Source organism: Trachemys scripta, chromosome 2 (genome assembly GCF_013100865.1).
Source record: "Trachemys scripta elegans isolate TJP31775 chromosome 2, CAS_Tse_1.0, whole genome shotgun sequence".
NCBI classification, from domain to species: domain Eukaryota; kingdom Metazoa; phylum Chordata; order Testudines; family Emydidae; genus Trachemys; species Trachemys scripta.
The window spans coordinates 176010733-176032771 of record NC_048299.1 but is presented as its reverse complement, the minus strand read 5'-3'; the positions used below and the strand labels follow the sequence as shown (position 1 = coordinate 176032771).

Genomic DNA, 22039 nt, shown 5'->3' with positions numbered 1-22039 from the left:
TGCTTCCAAGCTTGGTTGGCCACGTTTTACAAACCGAATGTACATGCTCTAAACAAGCCTCTATCCATACCTTTCAGAGTCAAAGACGCTCTCCTATGGTGGACGGTTCCCTCCAGTCTCTGCTCAGGAGTCCCCTTTCTCCAGGATGCTCTATCCCTCATAATGACTACCGATGCATCCCTCACAGGGTGGGGTGCACACATGTCCCACCACACAGCCCAGGGGCTATGGTCTTCAACCGAAACCTCTCTACACATAAACGTCCTAGAGCTTTGAGCCATACGCAGCGCTTGCTGTCACTTCCTCCCATTGATTCGGAACCAACATGTTCGAATAATGACAGATAACATCGCCTGCATGTTCTATGTAAACAGGCAGGGAGGAGCTTGCTCTCACTCATTTTGCACAGAAGCTATGAAGCTCTGGAATTGGTGCCTTGCAAACAACATCTGGATATCAGCCACCTATCTTCCCGGAGCTTCCCTGAATACCACCCTGGACGAATTAAGCATATGCTTTCCCTGGGATCACGAATGGGAAATAAACAAGACGATCATCCTCAACATACTCTGCATTTGGGCTACCCAACCCTAGACATCTTCGCAACTGCGAAGAACAAGAAATATCCCGAATTTTGCTCCAGAGCGGGACTGGGGAAACATTCCCTAGGAGATGCGTTCATGATCTCATTGGATCAGGACTTACTGTATGCATTTCCACCAATACCGGTCCTCCACAGAGTTCTGACAAATATACGAACAGATTGTGCCACGGTAATTCTGATTGCCCTGTTGTGGCTCAGACAACCATGGTTTCTGTTCCTCACCAGAATGTCAGTTCGCCCACTGATTTTGTTGCACCTCACTCCGAACCTCCTATCGCAGCAACCGGGCTAATTTCTTCACCCCAACCTGTCCATGCTTCACCTCAAAGCTTGGTTCTTACATGGTTCTCCCAAAATGCACTAGCATGTTCTGAGCAGGTTCAAAGAGTGCTCCTACATATCAGAACGCAATCTACTTGCACCACCTATCTCCAGAAGTGGAAGTGATTCACACAATGGTGCTCAACCAAACAAATTCCTCCTACTTCTGCACCTCTTCCATTCATACTTGACTACCTATTAGACCTTAAGCAATCTGGCCTCTCTTTCAGCTTCTTCAAAGTCAACTTAGTTGCTATTACAACTTTTCATGACAAGATCAACAATACCTCTGTTTTTGCTCATCCAGTCACCAAGCGTTTTCTCAAAGGCCTCCAATCCCTATACCCGGACATTAAACCTCCTACCTCTCCGTAGGACCTTCACTTAGTATTAACCTACTTAACTCAACAACCATTCGAGCCCCTAGCCACTTGCTCCCTCTTACACCTCTCTATGAAAACAGCATTCTTAGTGGCAATCACCTCCACCAGATGCACAGGAGAAATAGCAGCTCTCATGGCGGACCCACCGTACACATTATTTTTTAAGGACAAAGTTACCCTCCGACTACGTCCCAAATTTCTTCCAAAGGTGCATTCGTCATTCCACATCAATGACCTTCTTCCTAAACCATATGTAAACTCTTTTGAATCCACAATGCATACGTTAGATGTCCGCAGGGCTTTGTCCTTCTATTTGGATAGAACCAGGCCCTTTAGGAACTCTTCCAGACTCTGTCTCCATTGCAGAGCGATCCAAAGGCACACCTATTTCTACCCAGAGACTTTCCAACTAGATCTCTGAGTGTATCTGACTGTGCTATCAGATAAAGAAGGTTACTCTTCCAGCCGGCATCAGAACTCACTCCACTACCTCCATAGCTACCTCCATGGCTTTTCTACGCAAAGTTCCTCTGGCTGACATCTGTAAAGCGGCCACTTGGACTTCTGAACACACATTTGTTAAGCATTATCCCTTAATCAAGAACCTCTCTCTGATACACGATTGGGCAGAGCTGTACTATCTACTGCATTCCTACCAGATCCGAAGTCCCTACCTCCTTGAGATACACTGCTTTTAAGTCACCTGGAGTGGAGCACCCACAGGGACATCTCTCTCTCGAAGAGGAGGTTACTCACCTGTGCAGTAACTGACATTCTTCAAGATGAGTGTCCCCGTGGATGCTCCACTACCCATCCTCCTTCCCTCTACTTTGGAGTTGGGGTAGCCTCCGTTGTAGAGAAGGAACTGAGACCGGTCGCGCACGTGTACTATTAAGGCACACTCAGCGCGTGGGGCAGGCTCTGCGTGTGTGCAACTGATACGAGTACTGCTGTCAAAATTTCCGAGCAAAGGCGCAGGGACGCATCAACATCTGGAGTGGAGTACCCACAGAGACACTCATCTCGAAAAACGTCAATTACTGCACAGGTGAGTAACCTGTCTTAAAGGGACAGTCTCGGTTTTGGGGACTTTTTCGTATATAGGTGCCTGTTACCCCCCACCCCCGCCCCGTTTTTTCACAGTTGCTATCTGGTCACCCTACCTAAAGCAGTGGTTCTCAACCAGGGGTCCGGGCCTCCTGGGCTGCTGCAAGCAGGTTTCAGGAAGGCCGCCAAGCAGGGTCAGTGTTAGACTTGCTGGGGCCCAGGGCAGAAAGCCGAAGCCCCATCGAATGGGACTGAAGCCTGGGGCTCGGAGTCCCACCACCTATGGCTGAAGCTGAAGCCTGAGCAATGTACCTTCGCCAGGGCCCCTGTGGCATGGAGCCCCAGGCAGTTGCCCTGCTTGCCACCCCCTAATGCCAGCCCTGGCTTTTATATGCAGAAAACCAATTATTGTGGCACAAGTGGGCAGTGAAGTTTTCATAGCATGTTGGTGGGGGCCTCAAAAAGAAAAAGGTTGAGAACCCTTGCTGTGGAGCATCAGCAGCCACAGGAGTGCGCCCCTCCTCCCCAGCACCTTAGATTAATTAGGGGTATTTTTAGTAAAAGTCAAGGACAGGTCACAGGCCGTGACTTGTCCGTGACTTTTATTAAAAATACCGGTGACTAAATCGTAGCTTTAATCATGCCTAGATTGAATATATTGTTGTCCGAAGTGTGATCTAACAAACCTATTGTAATAGAAATAAGTCTATCTTAAACATTTTTAACAAATCAATCTAAGGCTCAAAATCACTTCAAGTGTTGTATCTCCTTCTATTGTTGTAACTTTTCACAGGTGTGAAGAGCAAGGCTGCAATGGCCTCCTCCGTCCCCATGTTGTGTGGTTTGGAGAAACTCTGAATTCTGACATTCTTACAGAGGTTGAAAATGAACTTGAGATCTGTGACCTCTGTTTGGTGGTAAGGAATGCCTTAGTTTCATATTTAGTCAAGCAAGCTAAAATTAAGAAATCACATCTCTCAGATATGGGAAATGTAGATACAGCCATGAGACAGTTTCAGTGAAACGTAATACGTTAAAATAAAGTCTCAGTATGTTAAGGTAGCATTAAGTTTGATAATTTAAACATACCAGTGAAGAATTTCTGAGTTGAAGCAAATTCAGCAGTGTTAACTTGGCCACATAGCACATACTATTTATATTAAAGTTATACATTAGCTGCATATGCAGTAGTTGAAAGTACTTATGCAATATGACCAACCTAATATTGCTTAACTTTTGAATTCCTTAAACACTGGAAACTTTAAAAAAATCACACTTTTGACTTTTTTGTTTTTTTAAATATAACTGTTTAGGAAGTTGTAAAAGCTAACAAATCTTTTTTTTTTTAAATATATTTATTTTGTTTTAACTTTGCATTTGACAGAACTTTATAAATGGTCAGATTAATAGAGCCAATCAGTTGCTCCTGTTTGCATGGATTTTTCATATCGCTAAAAGGGGAGAAAACTATTTCAAAACATAGGAAACTATGTTCTGTAAGTTGGTAGGAAGGGAAAGGGACAGGTATAGTATCTGAAACTACTTTTAGCTTTTTTTCTTTAATTGAATGTGTCCTTATAATGTGTTTACATTCTCAACTTTAAGGTTACTTTAACATTTAATTTATACTAAATAAGGGGAAAAAAGAGAAGAAACATCTTTGCAATGATAGCACAATCTATGCTGGTAGGTGAGTGACAGTTTCCTCGAAGCTGCCTCTCCCACCATAGATTATTCTTTCAAGTGCAACTTCATCTTTTGCTTTTTAATATATTCAGAGTTTTACATGTTCAGATTGGGGCTGTCGATTAATCGCAGTTAACTCAGGCGATTAACTCAAAAAAATTAAATTGCAATTAAAAAAATTATTCGCGATTAATCGCAATTTTAATCGCACTGTTAAACAACAGAATACTAACTGAAATTTATTAAATATTTTGGATATTTTTCTACACTTTCATATATGTTGTATTTTGTGTTATAATTGAAATCAGTGTACATTGTTTTGTATTACAAATATTTGCACTGTAAAAATGATAAACAAAAGAAATAGTATTGGGGGTAGCCATGTTAGTCTGTATCCACAAAAACAACAAGGAGCCCAGGGGCACCTTAAAGACTAACAGATTTATTTGGGCATAAGCTTTCGTGGGTAAAAAAAACTCACTTCTTCAGATGTATTTTTCAATTCACCTCTTACAAGTAATGTAGTGCAATCTCTGTCCTGAAAGTGCAACTTACAGATGTAGATTTTTTTTGTTACATAACTGCACTCAAAAACAAAATAATGTAAAACATTAGAGCCTGAGAGTCCACTCAGTCCTACTTCTTGTTCAGCCAATAACTAAGACAAACAAGTTTGTTTACATTTACTGGAGATAATGCTGCCCTCTTCTTATTTACAATGTCACCTGAATGTGAGAAGAGGTATTTGCATGGCACTTTTGTGGCCAGCATTGCAGGGTATTTATGTGCCAGATATGCTAAACATTCATATGCCCTCTACATACTTCAACCGCCATTCCAGAGGACATGCTGATGATGCTTGTTTAAAAAAAAAAAAAAATAGTTAATTAAATTTGAGATTGAACTCCTTGGGAGAGAATTGTATATCCCCTGCTCTGTTTTACCTGTATTCTGTCATATATTTCATGTTATAGCGGTCTTGGATGATGACCCAGCACATGTTGTTCATTTTAAGAACACTTTCACTGCATATTTCACAAAACAGAAAGAAGGGACCAAAGTGAGATTTCTAAAGATAGCTACAGCACTCGACCCAACGTTTAAGAATCTGAAGTGCCTTCCAAACTCTGAGAAGGACGAGGTGTGGAGCATGCTTTCAGAAGTCTTAAAAGAGCAACACTCCGATACGGAAACTACAGAACCCAAACCACCAAAAAAGAAAATCAATCTTCTGCTGGTGGCATCTGACTCAAATAATGAAAATGAACATGCGTCGGTCTGCACTGCTTTGGCTTGTTATTGAGCAGAACCCCTCATCAGCATAGACGCATGTCCCCTGGAATGGTGGTTGAAGCATGAAGGAACATGTCAATTTTTAGCGCATCTGGCACGTAAATATCTTGCAACGCCAGCTACAACAGTACCATGAAGAGGTGAAAGTAAGCCAGTACGGTACGGTGTACTGGCAAGGGCCAGCCGGTACACCGGACTGGACTGGCTTCCTCAGGCTGGTGATTTAAAGGGCCTGGGTTCCTGGCAGCGGCCAGAGCCCCGGGCCCTTTAAATTGCCTCCTGAGCCCCGCTGCCGGAGCCCTGGGCTAGCAGCAGTGGGGCTTCAGCGGTGATTTAAAGGGCCAGGGGCTCCAGGCGTCTCTACTGCAGCGGAGCCCCAGGCCCTTTAAAACTTGATTTAAAGAGCCTGGGGATTTAAAGGCCCCACCTCTTCCAATTGAGGCCCCGCCCCCCTGCTCAGGACTCCGGCGTACCGGTAAATCCTTTAATTTACTTTCACCCTGGTGCCATGAGAATGCCTGTTCTCACTTTCAGGTGACATTATAAACAAGAAGCGGGCAGCATTATCTCCTGCAAATGTAGACAAACTTGTTTCTGAGCAATTGGCTGAACAAAAAGTAGGACTGAGTGGACTTGTAGGCTCTAAAATTTTACATTGTTTTATTTTTGAATGCAGGGGTTTTTTTTGTTTTTTTTTTTTTTTTACATTATTCTACATTTGTAAGACAACTTTCATGATAAAGAGATTGCACTACAGTACTTGTACTAGGTGAATTGAAAAATACTATTTTTGTTTTTTACAGTGCAAATACTCGTAATCAAAAATAAAGTGAACACTGTACCTTTTGTATTGTGTTGTAATTGAAACCAATACATTTGAAAATGTAGAACTCATCCAAAACTATTTAAATAAATGGTATTCTATTTTTGTTTAACAGTGCGATTAATCGCATGAGTAATCGCGATTAATTTTTTTAATCGCTTGACAGCCCTTGTTCAGATCCCTCTATAAATATTAATCTCCACTATACCCCTGAAAGGTAGGTGGGAGGCTACTTTCCTTCATATATTTAAACTTGCTTTAGGTTGTGTTCTGTTAGGATTTCCCTTATTTATTCCCTTGCCAGTGGCCCCACTTCTGAGTGATTTCCCCACCACCACCACCACCACATATGACTGGAAATGGCTTACTTTGTAACCAGTCACCACCATACCACTTCAACTAGAAGGGCTGAAGAGCAAACTTGAGTGCTGTTTTTACTCCCTTCCAGTCCGAGGAGCACTGTATCAGACCTCTTATCCCTCAGGTTTCAGCAGGTTGCACTAATCAGACCATATTAATACTTGTAGACTTGTATTGTAGGGTTGAACATGCATTAGATGTTTTAGCAAATCTGCAGGTCGAGAGTCTCTCAGGATGTCTGAAGGTTACTGAATTCTTTTTTAAAATGCTGGTCTGATGCTATTTTTTTTTTTTTCCCCCTGCAGGTGGGAACCTCTTCTGTGGTGTATCCTGCTGCTATGTTTGCTCCTCAAGTATCTGCCAGAGGAGTGCCAGTTGCAGAATTTAACATGCAAGCCACCCCTGCTACAAATAGGTTCAGGTAAAACTGCTCATATTTTAGGTAGAAGAGGGAAGCAACGTTAACTTAAATGATATCTTATGTTGTCCTGATAAAAATTAATGCCCTTAAGTGTCTAGAACAGTGGTGTCCAAACTTGTCTTGTTGCGCGCGCCCCCCCCCCCTTTCTAGTAATGGAATCTGTCCATGTCTTCTGCCCCCCGCCCCCCCCTTTCCATTACTGCACAGCCAAGGTTTCATCAGCCGAGGAGCTTGAGCTGACAGTGGAGCTGGGACTGGGGCTAGAGGTGGCTCTGGCCTGAGAGTGGAGAGGGAATGAGGGCAGAGCTGGGTTGGGGGACAGAGCAGGGGGTGGAATGGAGCTGGGACTGGAGCTGGTCTTGGGGCGGAGTGGAGCTGCAGCTGGGGGCCAAAGTGGAGCTGGTCTGGGGGCAGAGCGAGGTCTGGGTGGTGCTACCTCCCTGCCCCCTGTGGGGGCTGGCCCAGGCCCCGCCATGTGCCCCCCTAAAACATTTCCCCCATGACTCCCTAGGGGGTGCGCCCATAGTGGGGGGGCCACTGGTCTAGAAAATGTTAGATAATGTTTTTTCCTAGCTCTTTGTTTACTATTTTTCCAAAATCTGCCTAAACTTTATAGAGAACGAGGTCTGAAGAGTTTATAATTCTGTCAGTCAGATGGTATTAAACTCTCCTGTTTTATTTTTAGTGTTTTAGTTTAACTGCCAATTTATTGAAAATACAAAAACTAATGTCAAGTCTGTAGGATTACGGTCAATTTACTTCTTCACTCTGTTGAATCATTTGCTGCTTAAACAGCTATTGCAACAGGTGATACTTGCTCTGGAGTGTGTAGAAAAATTAACCCTTTTAAAATGACTAGACAAACTGCAGAAACTGGATTAAGGGAAGTGTAGAAAGGGCAAAAATGCTGTGGTGGTAATTTGTATTATAACTGGCTTTCTGAAAAGTTCTCTATCATCATTTTTCCCTTAACCATTCTGATTTCTGTTTCAGATTTCATTTCCCAGGTCCCTGTGGTACCACCCTGCCTCCAGCGCTTGCTCGCCATAAAACTGAAATAATCTCATGAGCATTCATTTGAGGAAGGGAGGGGAAATAATTAAATGCTAAGAATATCAAGAAGTACACACAAGGTGAAATGGATGTTTGTAGAAGAAACCCTAAGTGTTGGAAGGAGACTAGATGTGTGGAAGAAACTAATCAAAGAAATCCTGATTCTCAGTTATACTGATGGCAGAGATAGGGTTGGGAACAGGGGAAAATACTGGACTTTCTAATTTAAAAAAAGGTCACGTTTCTGTTGGAATAAAATCTTTTCTGTCAAAGGAAAACAAAAACAATCATGACTCCAAAATTGACTGGCTACAGTAAGAGGATGTTGCTCTGTTAGATGAATCTGAACTCCACAAAAACTTCATTGTAAACCAATTTGAGGCTTATGTATCTTTGACGTTTTTTTATAAGAGGTGAAATTTCTGAAAGGATGTAGTGTGAAAGGAGGGAAAGTAACTAACTTTTTATGAGGCTAACACTTCAGCACTTTGAAAATAAACAGAATAAAAACTTTGAGTCAAGAGAATGTTTACACTAGGGAGAGGTTTATGCTTGCGGTGCTGCACTTTGTGTTTGTGACATTGAGGGAAGCACAGTGCACATGAGGAACATTTCCATCCTAGCTGCTTTGCCATTTGCACCAGGGCGCTGCATGGTCTTTGTGTTATTTCCCTTGCTTAAGCATCTGTTACCTTGTTATGGGTTATGTGATTAAACAGCGTTACTGGCGCCTCCGGTCGCTTTTTACTGCTGAGCTGTGGTTTGTGTCTGTCTTTGACTAAAGTAATGCAGGGTTTGGCGGGGCTGTTGCATACTCTGCTTATGCTCTAGCCATGGGCCCCCGCTGGCAGCGCTGATGCAGCCTGGCTCGGGGCACTTTCACCGCGGCGTGGCTAAGTGCGGGGCGGAGGGGCCGGCGCACAGTGTCGCGTTGATTGCCGGGAGCGCGGCTAGGGGCCTCCCCGGCCCAGGGCAGGTGCGGCAGCGCCTGGGGCGCTCGGCGGGGCTGCGCCGAGTGAGGAAGCGGCTCTCGAGCCCCGCTTCGCCCCACGGGCTGATGGCGCCCGCCGGCAATTGCAAAGCACGAGCGAGGGGAGAGCGCGGCGCGTGCGCGGCCCTAGGCTGAGCCGGCCGCGGAGCAGGCTGGGAGCTGTAGTGCGAGCCCTGCCGCGGCGGCCTGGCGACTGCTTCCGGGTCAGAGGTGAGAGGGGGATTCCGCGGGTCGAGACGCTATGGCGATGACGCGGAGGCGGCGCGCGATGCTGGAGAAAGACGTTACTGCCCCCGAGCCGCCCGCGGGCGCCGCCGCCTCCTCCGAGGAGGACGAGGCGCCCGAGGAGGTGACCTTCGAGCGGGCGAGAGCCGCGGCGGAGACCGAGCGGAGACGCGCCGGGGAGACAGCGCGGAGGTAACAACCCGACCGGCCGGAATCGCCGCGCGCAGGCCCCGGCCCCGGGATTGCTCCTCCGGGGGGGCCGACACCCGACGCGGGGAGTCGCTTAAAGAACGAGCTGCCGCTGGCCGGGCTCCGGGCGGGGCGGGGAACCGCTGCTCACTGGCCCGGAGCCTGCTCCGCAACACGCTGCGGGGCCTCCTGTGCGGCGCTCGCTGGTCCTCGAGCAGCTGCGGTGTTTGGCTGCAGCGCCCGTTCGGGGGGGGGCTGGGGTCACTTCACCTAGAACATCGGGACGTGACTGGTAGCGGCTCCCCCCACCACTGCCCTTAGGCGCGAGGTGTCCGGCTGGCGGGGCGCTCCAGGGGGCAGTTAGTGCCCAGGGCCGTGAACCCCGCCGGGACCCTTCGTTCAGAAGTGAAGTGGCCTCATTTTGACCGGGGCAGGCGGGGCAGCCATGCGGGAGTCCTGCCCCAAAACACTATTCGTCATCAGGCCTTTCACCTGTTGGGCACGTTTACCATTTTGTACAGTGCTGGGGTTACAGTGGGGTTATGGAGCCAGGCCCATGGGGCGTCGACCTGCTCTGCTTGCTGGCTCCCCCTGCCCACCACTTGCTCGTCTCGGCCTGCAGGGTTGTGCAGGGCGCTCTGCATTTGAGGGGAGGGGCCCTCTGGCCATAGGGCGTTGGAGGGGTTGCAGAGGTACTGAATTTCTGACTTCCTCATGGGTGCTTGATCCTAGCTCTGTCCTAAACCCCTTTCCCCCAAGGCCCTGTCACCCACCTCTTCTTGCCCTATTCCGCACCCTCCCCAGAGTGCCCCTGCTCCTCCTCCTCCCGCCCGCTGCTGAACAGCTGATCAGAGGCAAGCGGGAGGCACTGTGGATGAGGGAGAGGATCTGATCGGCGGGATTGCTGCTGGGTGCTGAGCACACATACTTTTTTTTTTTTTCCTGTTGGTGCTCCAGCACCCACAGAGTTGGCACCTATGGGGTGTTGGGCCAGGGGGCTGTGTGGCGTGGCATGGGCCCGCATCCGAGGGGAAGGGGTCACGCTGGCAGCACAGGGCTGGCTGGGCCACTGCATTTGGCAACTGCTGGTTTATAAACAGTGCCCTCGCACTGGGCTGGGTGGAGCGGGGCCACTCATGCCATGCCCCATTGCCCCTGGCTGGCCCCTCGCTCTGGGGACTGACCTCCCTGCGCCATGCTCCATTGCCCCTATGGGGGCCCACAAATATGTTTGGGGCTAGGCCCACAAAATGTTAACCTGGCCCTGATTTTGCGTGGTCCAGGTGTAGCCCCGATTTGATTTTTTTTTTTTTTAATCCAAAGAGGAGAAGTGAAGTAGTGGAGCACTCAACTTTCTGACTGTTGCCCTGTGTAGGGAAGCCTTTGCAATATTTTACAGGTATCAATTTTGACCTGACGAAATTTTAATAAATGGTTTAAGGTTAAAATTTAGGGCAGTGGTTCTCAAACTCTTTCTGGCAGCCCCAACCCTCGAGCTGGGGAAAGTCGCTTCTTTCTCTGGCTGCTGCAGCCCTTCACGTCCCAAATTCCCCCCAACCCCTCTTCTCACCCCACTGCCCCCTACACCTTCTTCCCCCCAAGGACACCACCTCACCTTACATGTGTGTCTTCTCCAGGGTCCAGGCACCTAATTACTGGAGCCATGCCTGCATGGCTCCACTAATTAGGTTGGTGGGCCTTCATTCTCTTTTGTGCGGCTGCCCTGGCTTGCACTATCCGTGGACCACCTGAATAGAGCTTGTCCATGGACCACAGTTTGAGAACCTCTGATTTAAGGTGATCTCTCCTCCTTTCTTTCCTGCACCAGTCATGACATCTTTCATGAGCAGGAGAATGAAGCCCAATAGCATCATGGGAGAGTCTGCTGGGCACACAGAGGATGTTGGCCTAGCTGTACAGTGATCCCCTCTATAAGCAATGCATATAAAGTGGTGGCACTTTTATCCTATTATAATTAACCAACTGATCCATGTTTTAACTGTAAAGAGTCCTCTTTGATTTCAGCCTCTACCTGTTTGCTAACCACAGGTGATATAATAAACAAGATTCTATTAAGTATGTGCTTGCAGGAAAATTTAACTTACAAACACAGCATATGTTGTGTTTCCATCTTTCTTGCATTATGGTGATAATATTAATAAGTCCATTATTGTAATAGCCACAAAAGTGTGAGCACACAAGTCTGTCAGGCTGCAACTAAAATATTTTCAGCTCATTTAGAACATTGTGATGTTGTGTCTCAGCACACATGTCGAGTGCAGGGCTGATCACCTGGCTCAGAAACGTACATAAGAAAGATTATGAAGAGCTTTCTGTGTGGCTCAAAAGCTTGTCTCTGTCACCATCAAAAGTTGGTTCAATAAAAGATTTTATCTCACACCACTTGTCTCTCTAATAGGATGTGGCAGTTACTAGAGCGACTACACCAATCAGAGCTCAAGGGGGGACATGTTATAAATATCTGTTGAAGAGAGCCTTGTGACTTCAGTGTCTGATCAATGCAAGAGCATGCACATGTCTGCTGTGAGGGATGATTTTGCTGAGAACACTGACAAATGTTTTGAAAAGAAAGAGGATACTGACATTCTTAAGAGCTGAAGAAGCAAGGCGTGTGTGCACTACATATTCTGGGCACATTATAAAAACACAGAAATGTAGGCATGGAAAGGACCTTAAGAGGTCATCAAGTCCAACCTGGAGCTGAGACGGAACCAAGAAACCTAGACCATCCCGGACAGGTGTTTGCCTAACCTGTTCTTGAAAACTTCCAGTGATGGGGATTCCACAACCTCTGTTGGAAGCCTATTCCAGAGCTTTACTATCCTTATAGTTAGAAATAACTTTCTAATATCTAGCCTAAATCTCCCTTGCTGCAGATGAATCCCATTACTTCTTTCCTACCTTCATTGGACATGGAGAACAATTGTTCACAGTCCTCTTTGTAACAGCCCTTAACATATCTGAAGACCGTTATCAGGTTCCTCTTCAATCTTCTTTTCTCAGGACTAACCATGCCCAGTATTTTTTAACCCTTCCTCATAGATCAGGTTTTCTAAATGTTTTATCATTTTTGTTGCTCTCCTCTGAACTCTCTCCAGTTTGCCTTCATCTTTCCTAAAGTGTGGTGCCCAGAACTGGATACAATAGTCCAGCTGAGGCCTCATCAGTGCCAAGTAGAGTAAACCAGTTACCTCTTGTGCTTTACATACCACACTCCTGTTAATACACCCCAGAATATTAGCCTCTTTTGCAGCTGCACTGCACTATTGACTCGTATTTCATTTGTGATCCGCTATAACTGCCTGCTCCTTTTCAGAAATACTGAATAACTGTTTTTCCCCATTTTGTAGTTGTGCATTTGCTTTTTCATTCCTAAGTGAAGTACTTCGCACTTGTCTTTATTGACTGCCATCTTGTTGAATTCAGACCAGTTCTCCAATTTGTCATGGTCATTTTGAATTCTAATCCTGTCCTCCAAAATGCCTGCAAGCCCTCCCAGCTTGCTGTCATCTGCAAATTTCATAAGCATACGCTCCCCACTCATTAATGAAAATATTGAATAGTAGCAGACCGAGGACTCACTTCTGTGGGACCCCACTAGATGTGTCCTCCCAGTTGGATAGTGAACCATTTATGATTACTCTTTGTGTATGGTCTTTCAACCACTTGTGTACCCACCTTACAATAATTTCATCTAGACCAGGGATCTCAAACTCAAATGACCAGGAGGGCCACATGAGGACTAGTTCATTGGCCCAAGGGTCGCATCACTGACACACACACCCCTTCGCTGCCCCTGGCCCTGCCCCCACTACACCCCTTCCATGAGGCCCTACCCCTGCCCTGCCTCTTCCCACCCCTTCCCTGCCCCCCCATTCCAACCCCTTCTCTGAAGTCCCCACCCCAACTCCGCCCCCTCCTTGCCCACAGAGGGTGCAGGACGGGTGTGGTGGGGGCTCAGGGTAGGGAGTTGAGGTGCAGGGTGCGACAGATGGCTCACGGCAGGGAATTGGGGTGCAGCAGGGGGCTCAGGCCAGGGAGTTGGGGTGCAGGAGGGAGTGCGGGGTGTGGCAGAAGGTTGGGGTTCAGGCAGGGGGCTCAGGGCAGGGAGTTGGGGTGCAGCAGGCAGGGGGCTCAGGGCAGGGGGTTGGGGAGCAGGGTGCAGGAGAGCTTTGGGCTCTGGCCAGGTGCTGCTTACCTAAAGCCGCTCTGGGGGGGCAGCGGCACACACTGGGGCCAGGGCAGGCTACCTGTTGGCCCTGGCCCCGCTCAGCAGCTGGAACCATGTCCCTGCATCCCCCCGGCCAATGGGAGCTGCGGGGGGGGCGGTGCCTGGAAACCAAGGCAACACACCAGGGCAACACATGGAGTCCTCTGCTCTCCCCTCTTCCCCCCGGCTGTGGTGACAGCCACTTCAGGGAGTGGTGCGGGGCTCGAGGAGGGCAATCCCGCGGATGTAGTTTGCCCACCCTTGGCCTGGAGGTAGGCCGGAGGGGGGGGAGGGGTTGTTTGGTGAGCTGCAGGAAATAGCCCCGCGGGCCACATGTTTGAGACACTTGATCTAGACCATATTTCTGGGGGTCTGGCCCGGTGCAGGCAGCCGGGGGCTGGGGTGTGGGCGGCTGGCCAGGTGTTAACAGTTAAGGTCGGTTAACATTTTTTTGCAGTGCCTAAGTCCCTTTGTGAATCTAGCCCTTTTCCGTCTTGTTTGACTTGGAGTAACTAAGGTGTGGATGTTGTTATGAGCTAAAAACATAGTGAGGACAAGCAACTTCAGTTTTAGCAGTGAGGCAAAAGCCTGAGAATATATCTCGGAAATAAGATTGGGAGTAATGAGCTCATATGTTTGTGCCAAAGTAGAGTAGTACACATTTATGTGTAACGGTGACAGTGGTGTGTGTCTGTATATGGAACAATACTAGATGTTCTGCCTAAGAGCTTTTGTTGACAATGTATTGGTTAGTATTTAAAATACTAGTTACTATGCCTTCAACTAGTTTCAGTGTTTTGTGTACATTAAATGTTTGTTTACTATAGAAACTATATGGCCTAACTACAATGGAAGGAGACGAATAAAGAAACAACACCATCTTCATTCAGGGTTTTGCAGACACTAGCCCTGTGGTTTATCTCTGTAGAACGCTTTTCCAAACTAGAAAAATACCTTGTTTTATTTGTGCCCAAATTTAAAATGGAGATTTCACAATGGTAAAATAGTGATGGAATTATCACAGCTGGCTGCCCCCGAATCTGGAGATGGGAAAAGCAAATTTCAGCAGGTGAACCCTTATACATCACTATTTGCTTCCCTTGGACCAGAGGATGGGGAAAGGTAGAGATAGCAGATTGTGACATGCGTACCCGCAGCTGTCACAATTTGTTACCCCTGGACCCAAAGATGCCGAAAGGCAGAGACAGCAAATTGTAACAGTAGCAGTTTATAACATTGTACCAGCTCTGACCTGCATGTTCTCTCCTCCCCACAGGGACAAGGAGCTGCTGAAGGAGAAGCGGCGGCGGCGAGAGGAATTGTTCAAAGAGCAGAAGGTAAAGAGGGTCCACTTGGGCCAGGCCAGGTTGCGCTTTGTGATCGCAGGTCCTGCTCACTGCGGGTGCCTGGCTGCTGCAAGAGAAATGTAGCCTATAGGCCAAGAGGCGTCCTTGTTTGCCACGAGCCTGGATGATGAGCCACCGGCCCCCTGCCCAGGGACAGCGTCTCCCATGACAGTGCGGGAGTGGAGGAGCCTTTACTGCAGAGTCCACTCAATGTGGCCAGGGTATTAGCGACTTCTGGTTAATATCACCACTCTGCAGGAACCAATTGCACCCCATCCACTGTTGCGTGAATGGGATTTGGCTGTTGGCAGCCACATGCCACTTGGTGAAAATCAAAGCCCTGGCTGCAGGCAGGGAAGGAAGCCCTGAGAGCCCACCACAGGCAGGTTTGCAGGACTACAGCCAGGCAAGGAAGCATTGGGACCTGCCTTTCCTCGCTGCAGCCACGCAAACAGGCCTACTCACAGGGAGTGCACAGGCGATAAGGGCCTGCAGGCTGGGAGGGGAGGCTGTGGCCAGGGCAGTAGCAGGGATGGGGACTGCAGAGCAGATGCCAGAACTGCATGGTACCTTCTCTCTGCGTCCTTCAAGTTGCACCCTGCTGGGGGCCTGCACCCAAGGACAAAAAGCATGCTGAGCCCTAGAGAGTGTGGGGGAAAACGGTATCGTGCAGCTCCGTGGGCCTCCAGTGCCCCCACTCCATTTGGATAGCAGTACCCCTCCCCACTGTTTGCAGAGGGCAGGCAGGGAAAGCACATTCTAGCACTTGCCTGGCTGCAGCCTTGCAAACCTGCCTTCCCCTTATTGGCAACTGCCAAATAATGGCAACTTTTTGCTGGCTGCTGATGGGTTGCTAATAAGCGGAGTCTACTGTACCAAGATTTACAAAATCTGTGGCTGTTTGAACTCAACAGTTGGGCGGGTTGGGTCGCTACTACCACCACTTATTTATTTCTTCAATCAAGACTGAGCTAAACCCCCGATCTCTAGGAACCCGTTAGAACTCACAGGTCTGTTCAAACCTACTTATCAGTAGCCGAGCCTAGAGACCCACATGAACATTTTGAACATCTGCACAATCTATTTACAGCAGTACTCTTTGTAGTAGAGTGGACAGGACTGAATTTGCTGGTGGAGCTTGTAAGAATAATCCACCTCCCTCCAGTTCACAAGTGATTTTTCTCCAAGAGTTGAAGTTAACCAAAGTTTTGAATATTTGTTGACACTGGTATTTGACATGTTCAAAAATATGTAGAAGAGCTTTGCTATCATCAAATACTGCCTTGAAAAGGAAAGTTGTAGCCATTAAAGCATTTTCTTAATTTTCTTTAGAAAAGAAAATTACTTCCTGAAAATGTTCTAGAGGAGTTAACTTCAGGACCACAGATTAAGTAAGTATAAGTTGTGCCCAAATGCACAAAACAATGCCCTAACTTTTAGGGCTGAGCTGTATTTTCTGGCTTGAGGAAAAAAACATCAGCAGTAATAAAGAATCTGTGGTTGGAACTTTGATGATGGGTGGGCAAGAACAGAATGCATTTCTCTCTCCTAGAACTGCATTGTCTCTGCGGGTCTAAGAGTAAGAGGTTTCTTCATACTCGCTTTTCTAATTATACTCTCAGCATATCTTTCCAGATATGGTTACAATCAGAAAATTAGCTACGTAAAAATATCACGTTGCTTAGATTGTTTCACCCTGTATGTGCGTCATTAATAATGAACTGTGTTGTTGCAAGAGTATGGTTTATGGCATTAACAGGATTGTGCATGTGCTAGTGTAGCTTACTATTTAAGGTATTTTTGAACATTCAACAGCATATTGACACTAAAAGACAAAGTTCTAGTAGGGTTACCTAGGTTGTTCCAATCCCCATCTAATCTTTAAGCCTCAAGATCATATACAGAAATAATTATTTAAAAGTATTTATTCTATTTAGGACTCTGTAAATATTGTAAGGAGTTATAGACATTTAAAGTACATAACTGTGCATAACCACAGCTCTTTCCTAAATGTGAAGAATAATGTTTCTAAACAAACTTTCTCATTCCCTCCTAAGCAACAATAATCTGTCTGACACAACTAAACAAGGTAAGATACAAACTTTTTATATTAATTTCTTTTTATGATGTTCCAGACATAATGTCCAGTTTGTGTTAGAACTAGCTGTTCTGTGACACTGCAATCCCTTGTGATAGTGAAACCTGAATTTAACAATTGCTTCTGCCTATCAATTCTAACTTCCTCTCTGATCCTCTGTTCTTCTGGAGTTATCAGTGTTGGCCCTAGTTCCATTTCCTCTTGTTTTGAGAAGCCTGCTGTGCAAATGCTTGATTTAAAATACTCAGTGTTGTTTGAAGAAATGTTTAGCTTGGAGAGCTAGACAGCCTAAGTAAAGAAGAGGGATCAGTAGAAGACAATCGGGCAACCTAACAGTGAGGCATTCATTTGTATTTGCATCTTTGTAATTCTCAGAAATGACCACAACCATAAAACAGCCTTTACTAATACACTTATCATCTTCCTTGATTCTTGGAGCAGGGCCATGTATGTTCCATATTCTCATGGCACTGCAGAAACAGAGGAGAAACTTTTCACCTCATCAAAACCAAAATCTAGGGCATTCACAAAGACATAAATGTGTAGTGCTGTAGCCCCTTTTATCTACAGATCTCAGTGTTTTACAAATATAATTTCACAACCTCCTGTAAGCTATGTAAACATTACCCCCAATTTTATATCTCCATAATGCTTTAAAAACAATAATGGAGTTGAACTGTAGGTTTCTTGAGAAATCAGTCTTCATGGGCGGTGCTTAATTCTCTTAAGATACAGGGAATAAAGCCAACTGTGGACTGTATTTTAGGACTCCCTGGACTATGCACAGCCATTGTGCAATATTACAGGATGTCTCTACAGCTTTATTGCTCACTGTAGCAAAACTTGAAGTGCTAAATACTGATTCAGCCATGTTTTGTCTCTTGCTAAATAGCATTGATTCTTGCCTCTCATCCTTTCCTATGACCAGGCCATACCAATGATTCCCCCTCGCACCCTCTTATTGTTCAGGAAGGTGATGATTAAGCTCTGATACCACATTTAAAGGTGTGTCCTCCAAAGCCTATTTTGTCCTCTACAAGGCCATTCAGGCAGAGTTCTGAAGGCAGCACCTCTTCCTGTTATGAGCTGCTGCTTCTGGAAACGTTTGGTTCAATCAAAGACCTATGCATTGTTTTCCTCAAACTGATCATTGATAGGCCCTTAACTTACTATCTGTGGATTGACAGTGTGTGGAAATAGTTTGACTGTACTGCATCTATTTTAGGTGAAAATCAAGATGAGTCTGAAAATAAGAATGAAGGATGTAACAGGGGACAGGACCATGAAGGAGGAAAACAGGTTGTTAGGTATGATGTTAAGTAGCTCCAGTTCAGTTAAAGTGTTACTGTGGTCAAAATTGTAAAGGGCTTGAACTCTACTTGGAAATCAAACTTCTACCCCTCAGTCATGTTAGTTTGACACAGGCCATGCCATGTGAGTGACCTCTTTCCTGCAGTACAATGCTCTTTCACTGATGAGAGGAATACTTTCTTTTGTCTTATTAATGTTGGGGCATTGGCATCCCCTGTGTTATTACGGGAACCCCACACTTTCATGCACCCCGTATCATTCCTCCCTCTGACCAAAAACCTCTGGGCAGAACCCCCTCTAACATCCTTTTGATGCAAGTCAGAAGTGGTCTCCTGAGAACAATGCATTTTAGCACCTCCCACACCTGTGCTATTTTTGATGCAATATGTGGCTATGAGTAGGTTTTACAATGAAAGTACACTATGCGTTGTTTGAAATATATGGCAGTTGATCTGTACATAGAGGCAGCATGCTCAGTCTGGAGCAGCAGAGGATATGGAATATTGAGAGATGCCCTGTGGCTGATGCTGTACATGTCATTAACATGCTGTGGAGGGAAATGTGCTTTCGGTAATAGAGGGCAAAGATAAACTTGCTAAAAATTGCTGTTTGGACTCAGTGTGTCTCAACAATCCTATGTGTTTCCTTCTCCCTTTTGTCAGGAGCTTCAGGACACAGATAATTCCTCCTCAGCCTACAGTGAAAACTATGCCCAGAAAGCCTGCCTGTGTGCATGAATTCCCCTAGTTACTGAGTGCTGCAGAGAGATCTCAGATTTCATCTGCAAATATAGAAAAAAAGGGTTAAGGTTCATGCATATGACCTAGCTATCATACCATACAACAGCAGTGAGGGACTAAAATGATGCCTCATGCACAGTCAAGTCCCCTTGCTGGAAGCTGTGGGATAATGGAAGGAAAGAGAAGGATCCCACAGAAAAAATATCAAAATTATTCAGACATGGTCTAAGCATCCAGCTGGTGATAGAATCTGGAGAGTAGTTGGTACTGGCTTTTGGCAGGAATATTTTTAAGCTCCCACAACTTTAAATGCAGCGACATCATTTTTGGTGCTGTTGAACTCAGTGGAAAGGTGTGTGTGAGTTCTCCATGCTGGGATAATATAGAAATAGTTTTGGATTTTTTTTTTCCTAATGAAGATTAATTAGAAGCCAGTAAAAGTATCTCTTGTAGCAAGATGTTGGCCAGTACATACACTGTTTGGGGGTTTAAACAACAGTGATTTTATTTTTTAAATTTTACTTAACTAGATTGAAAGGAAGCTATATGGCCGTGCGTTTAAAAGACCACGATCTAACCAGCCAGCACCAAAAAATGGCCAAAGACTTCGTACAGAGTCACCTATATGGACCAGGCACCAACCGAACAACTGGTAAAGTAACTCTTCTAGGTGTCATTCTGTATCGTTTTGATCATCTGCCTGTATGACCAACTTTTCCTTTCATTTATTTCAGCAAACCAATTCTTTTCTTTTGCAAACAAGAAGAGTCCAGTTAAAAAAGCTGCAGTTCAGTTTGTGAACAAATCTTGGGGTAAGTGCAATGAATCAACAAAGTATTTTGATGTATTTTTGCACATTTTAAATACAGAGTATGATTAATTTTTGTCCTCCCTTTAGCTGACAAATGTGCCATGCAGGGGTTTGGCTAACAGTACACAGTCTGGAAGAGTGTAGTTTATAATTAACTACTGTAATATTGTGCTTAAGAGCCTTTTGTTGAAGGGAAGGCTAAACTATATAAGCTCTATGGAACATGATAGTTTAGGTTTGAGTGAAGTGCAGAGAGGTTAAGACAACGTGCAGCAATTTAAATGTGCCTGATATTCAGTTTTACTATAGACAAAAGACAACATTTTGAAAACTAGGGCCCTGAACCTGAAACCATTTAAATAGGCTTATAACTGTAGTTGTAAAAATGGTGCTTTGTAGGAGCAGGGCTAAAAGTTCCTTAATTAAATGGGTTAAGTAGAATCTACCACTTCAAAACAAAATGGCTTCAGTATTAATGTGTAAAGCTAACTCTTGTGAACATTTTATACACTTAGGCCAAAACTAATGAGATTAGGAATATAAAACCTATTTCTTTCAAACTGTTGGTCAACACATTTGTTTTCTTGAATTGTGAATGTTCAGTATATCAGAGGGGATGGAGTTTGCTTAGCAACATGGTATTTTGAGTTCACAATATTCTCACAGTAAGGATGATGTTGAGGCCCTGATCCACATTTTAAGTGTGAAACTTAGGGGAGGGGGAATAACTATGCACAATCTGAAATATTTTTATCCATGCAGCTAGGCATTTTAGAGTGGGGTGAAGCAGTTGGAGTCACTGAGGCCAGAACAACAGTCTAGGTGGAATAAAGTTGGAGATGTCCAGGAAAAACTTAGTGGGGGGGAGGATTAACTAATGTGTACAAAACAGTACACACTAAAAGCAAGCAACAGAAGTTGAAGGTGGTTTTTTGTGTGTAATACAGATTTGAAGCCCCCAGCTGAGTACTGTATCTTAAAACTGAAGAAAGCAAGTCAGCTATTTTTTTTAGACAAAAGGCAAAGTTCCTTTAGGTGACGAAGTATTTGTGCTCTTATTAATGTATTGTTCTTTGCCATTTCAAGAATGTCATAAAATCCTGGTGCATAGTGGAGTCAAGTGAAACCCCTTGCAGCAAAGTCTTCTGACACTGTACATGCGGATTCATAGGGTTTTCTATACTATGACATTGCTCCTTTTGCTGTAAAATAGAGCCCCTTGTTACAGGATTTCAGAATAAACTGGCTAAATAGCACTCAATGCTATGTAGCCTTTTAATTTCAAACGAAAACTACCTGGAAATACCACAGTATGCAGCCTAATACTACTTTTTTTTTGCTTTTAGGGACAGAGAAAAAACAGAAAGCTAAGCAGTTTAAAAAACACTGGATGTCTATGAAGATGGTGTCTTCTGTATGAAGGGGAAAAAAGCCCTCTAAGATGGACACTAAGGAAAATGCTGGCTTGCTCTCAATTTTTTTTGCTGGTCTGTAAAGCTCGTATGTTTCGCTTTATTTTTAGGATATTACCTGTACAGTACTATAAATTACTGGTATAACTGCTTTAAAATGGGTTTGTGATCAAGTGGCTGTCTTTTGCAAAGACATCACTGAGTAAAGTTTTATGCACTAGCTTTTAAAATATGGCCAGGAGCCACCTTATTTGTCCAGAGGTGTTTTTGTAGGCTCTGAATGGTATATTTTTAAGTTAATCCACAGACTATCACTTTTTTAGTTCTTCACTGTTTAACCTTCAGTAACTTTGTAGGTTTTTTCCACATTAAATACCATTACTTCTCTTAAACCCATTACTGCTGTGATGTCCATGAGAAATCAATATCCAACTGTCAGACACACCCTGCAACCTAAGAAGTTTGGTTATAAATATAGCTCTTATACTTAAAATAGGTTTTATTATGATGTAATGTAATGTACATCTTACTATGCAAAAGTGTTGTGTCCAGCTGCTGGCTGCTGTTTTCTGCAAGTAGAACCTTGCTCTGGCTGCCCACCATCTAGAAGGCTCTTGTGATCAGCAACTTGTGCCTATGCTAAGGGCAACTGCTATTTTGAAAGGCATCTTCCCCATCCAAGCTGCAGTCAATG

At 45.2% G+C, this 22039-nt stretch overlaps 2 protein-coding genes across 4 annotated transcripts in view; both read left to right on the top strand.

Annotated features, from left to right (window-relative positions):
- SIRT5 (sirtuin 5) overlaps positions 1–8745 on the top strand; it is a 30135-nt gene extending 21390 nt beyond the window's left edge. For all 3 annotated transcript variants that reach the window (XM_034762378.1, XM_034762379.1, XM_034762380.1), the window contains 3 exons: positions 3149–3272; positions 6823–6938; positions 7932–8745. In XM_034762378.1, the coding sequence (XP_034618269.1) occupies positions 3149–3272; positions 6823–6938; positions 7932–8007 (316 nt within the window). In that variant the 3' untranslated portion in view covers positions 8008–8745. The remainder of the gene's footprint in view (positions 1–3148; positions 3273–6822; positions 6939–7931) is intronic.
- A 453-nt stretch (positions 8746–9198) lies between these two features.
- Positions 9199–21737, top strand: NOL7 (nucleolar protein 7). Its single transcript, XM_034762377.1, has 8 exons — positions 9199–9399; positions 14904–14964; positions 16306–16364; positions 17031–17062; positions 18297–18378; positions 19653–19774; positions 19857–19934; positions 21280–21737. The coding sequence occupies exons 1-8, from the start codon at positions 9224–9226 to the stop codon at positions 21351–21353; spliced, it is 684 nt and encodes a 227-aa protein (XP_034618268.1). The 5' UTR covers positions 9199–9223; the 3' UTR covers positions 21354–21737.
- The last annotated feature ends 302 nt before the right edge of the window (positions 21738–22039 follow it).

What these genes read in the sequence shown, in the direction of transcription:
- NOL7 (XM_034762377.1), top strand. Translation starts at nt 9,224, where the DNA reads ATGGCGATGACGCGGAGGCGGCGCGCGATGCTGGAGAAAGACGTTACT. An exon ending in AATTGTTCAAAGAGCAGAAG is followed by an intron (nt 14,965 to 16,305) that starts GTAAAGAGGGTC and finishes AATTTTCTTTAG; the next exon opens with AAAAGAAAATTACTTCCTGA. An exon ending in ACTTCAGGACCACAGATTAA is followed by an intron (nt 16,365 to 17,030) that starts GTAAGTATAAGT and finishes TTCCCTCCTAAG; the next exon opens with CAACAATAATCTGTCTGACA.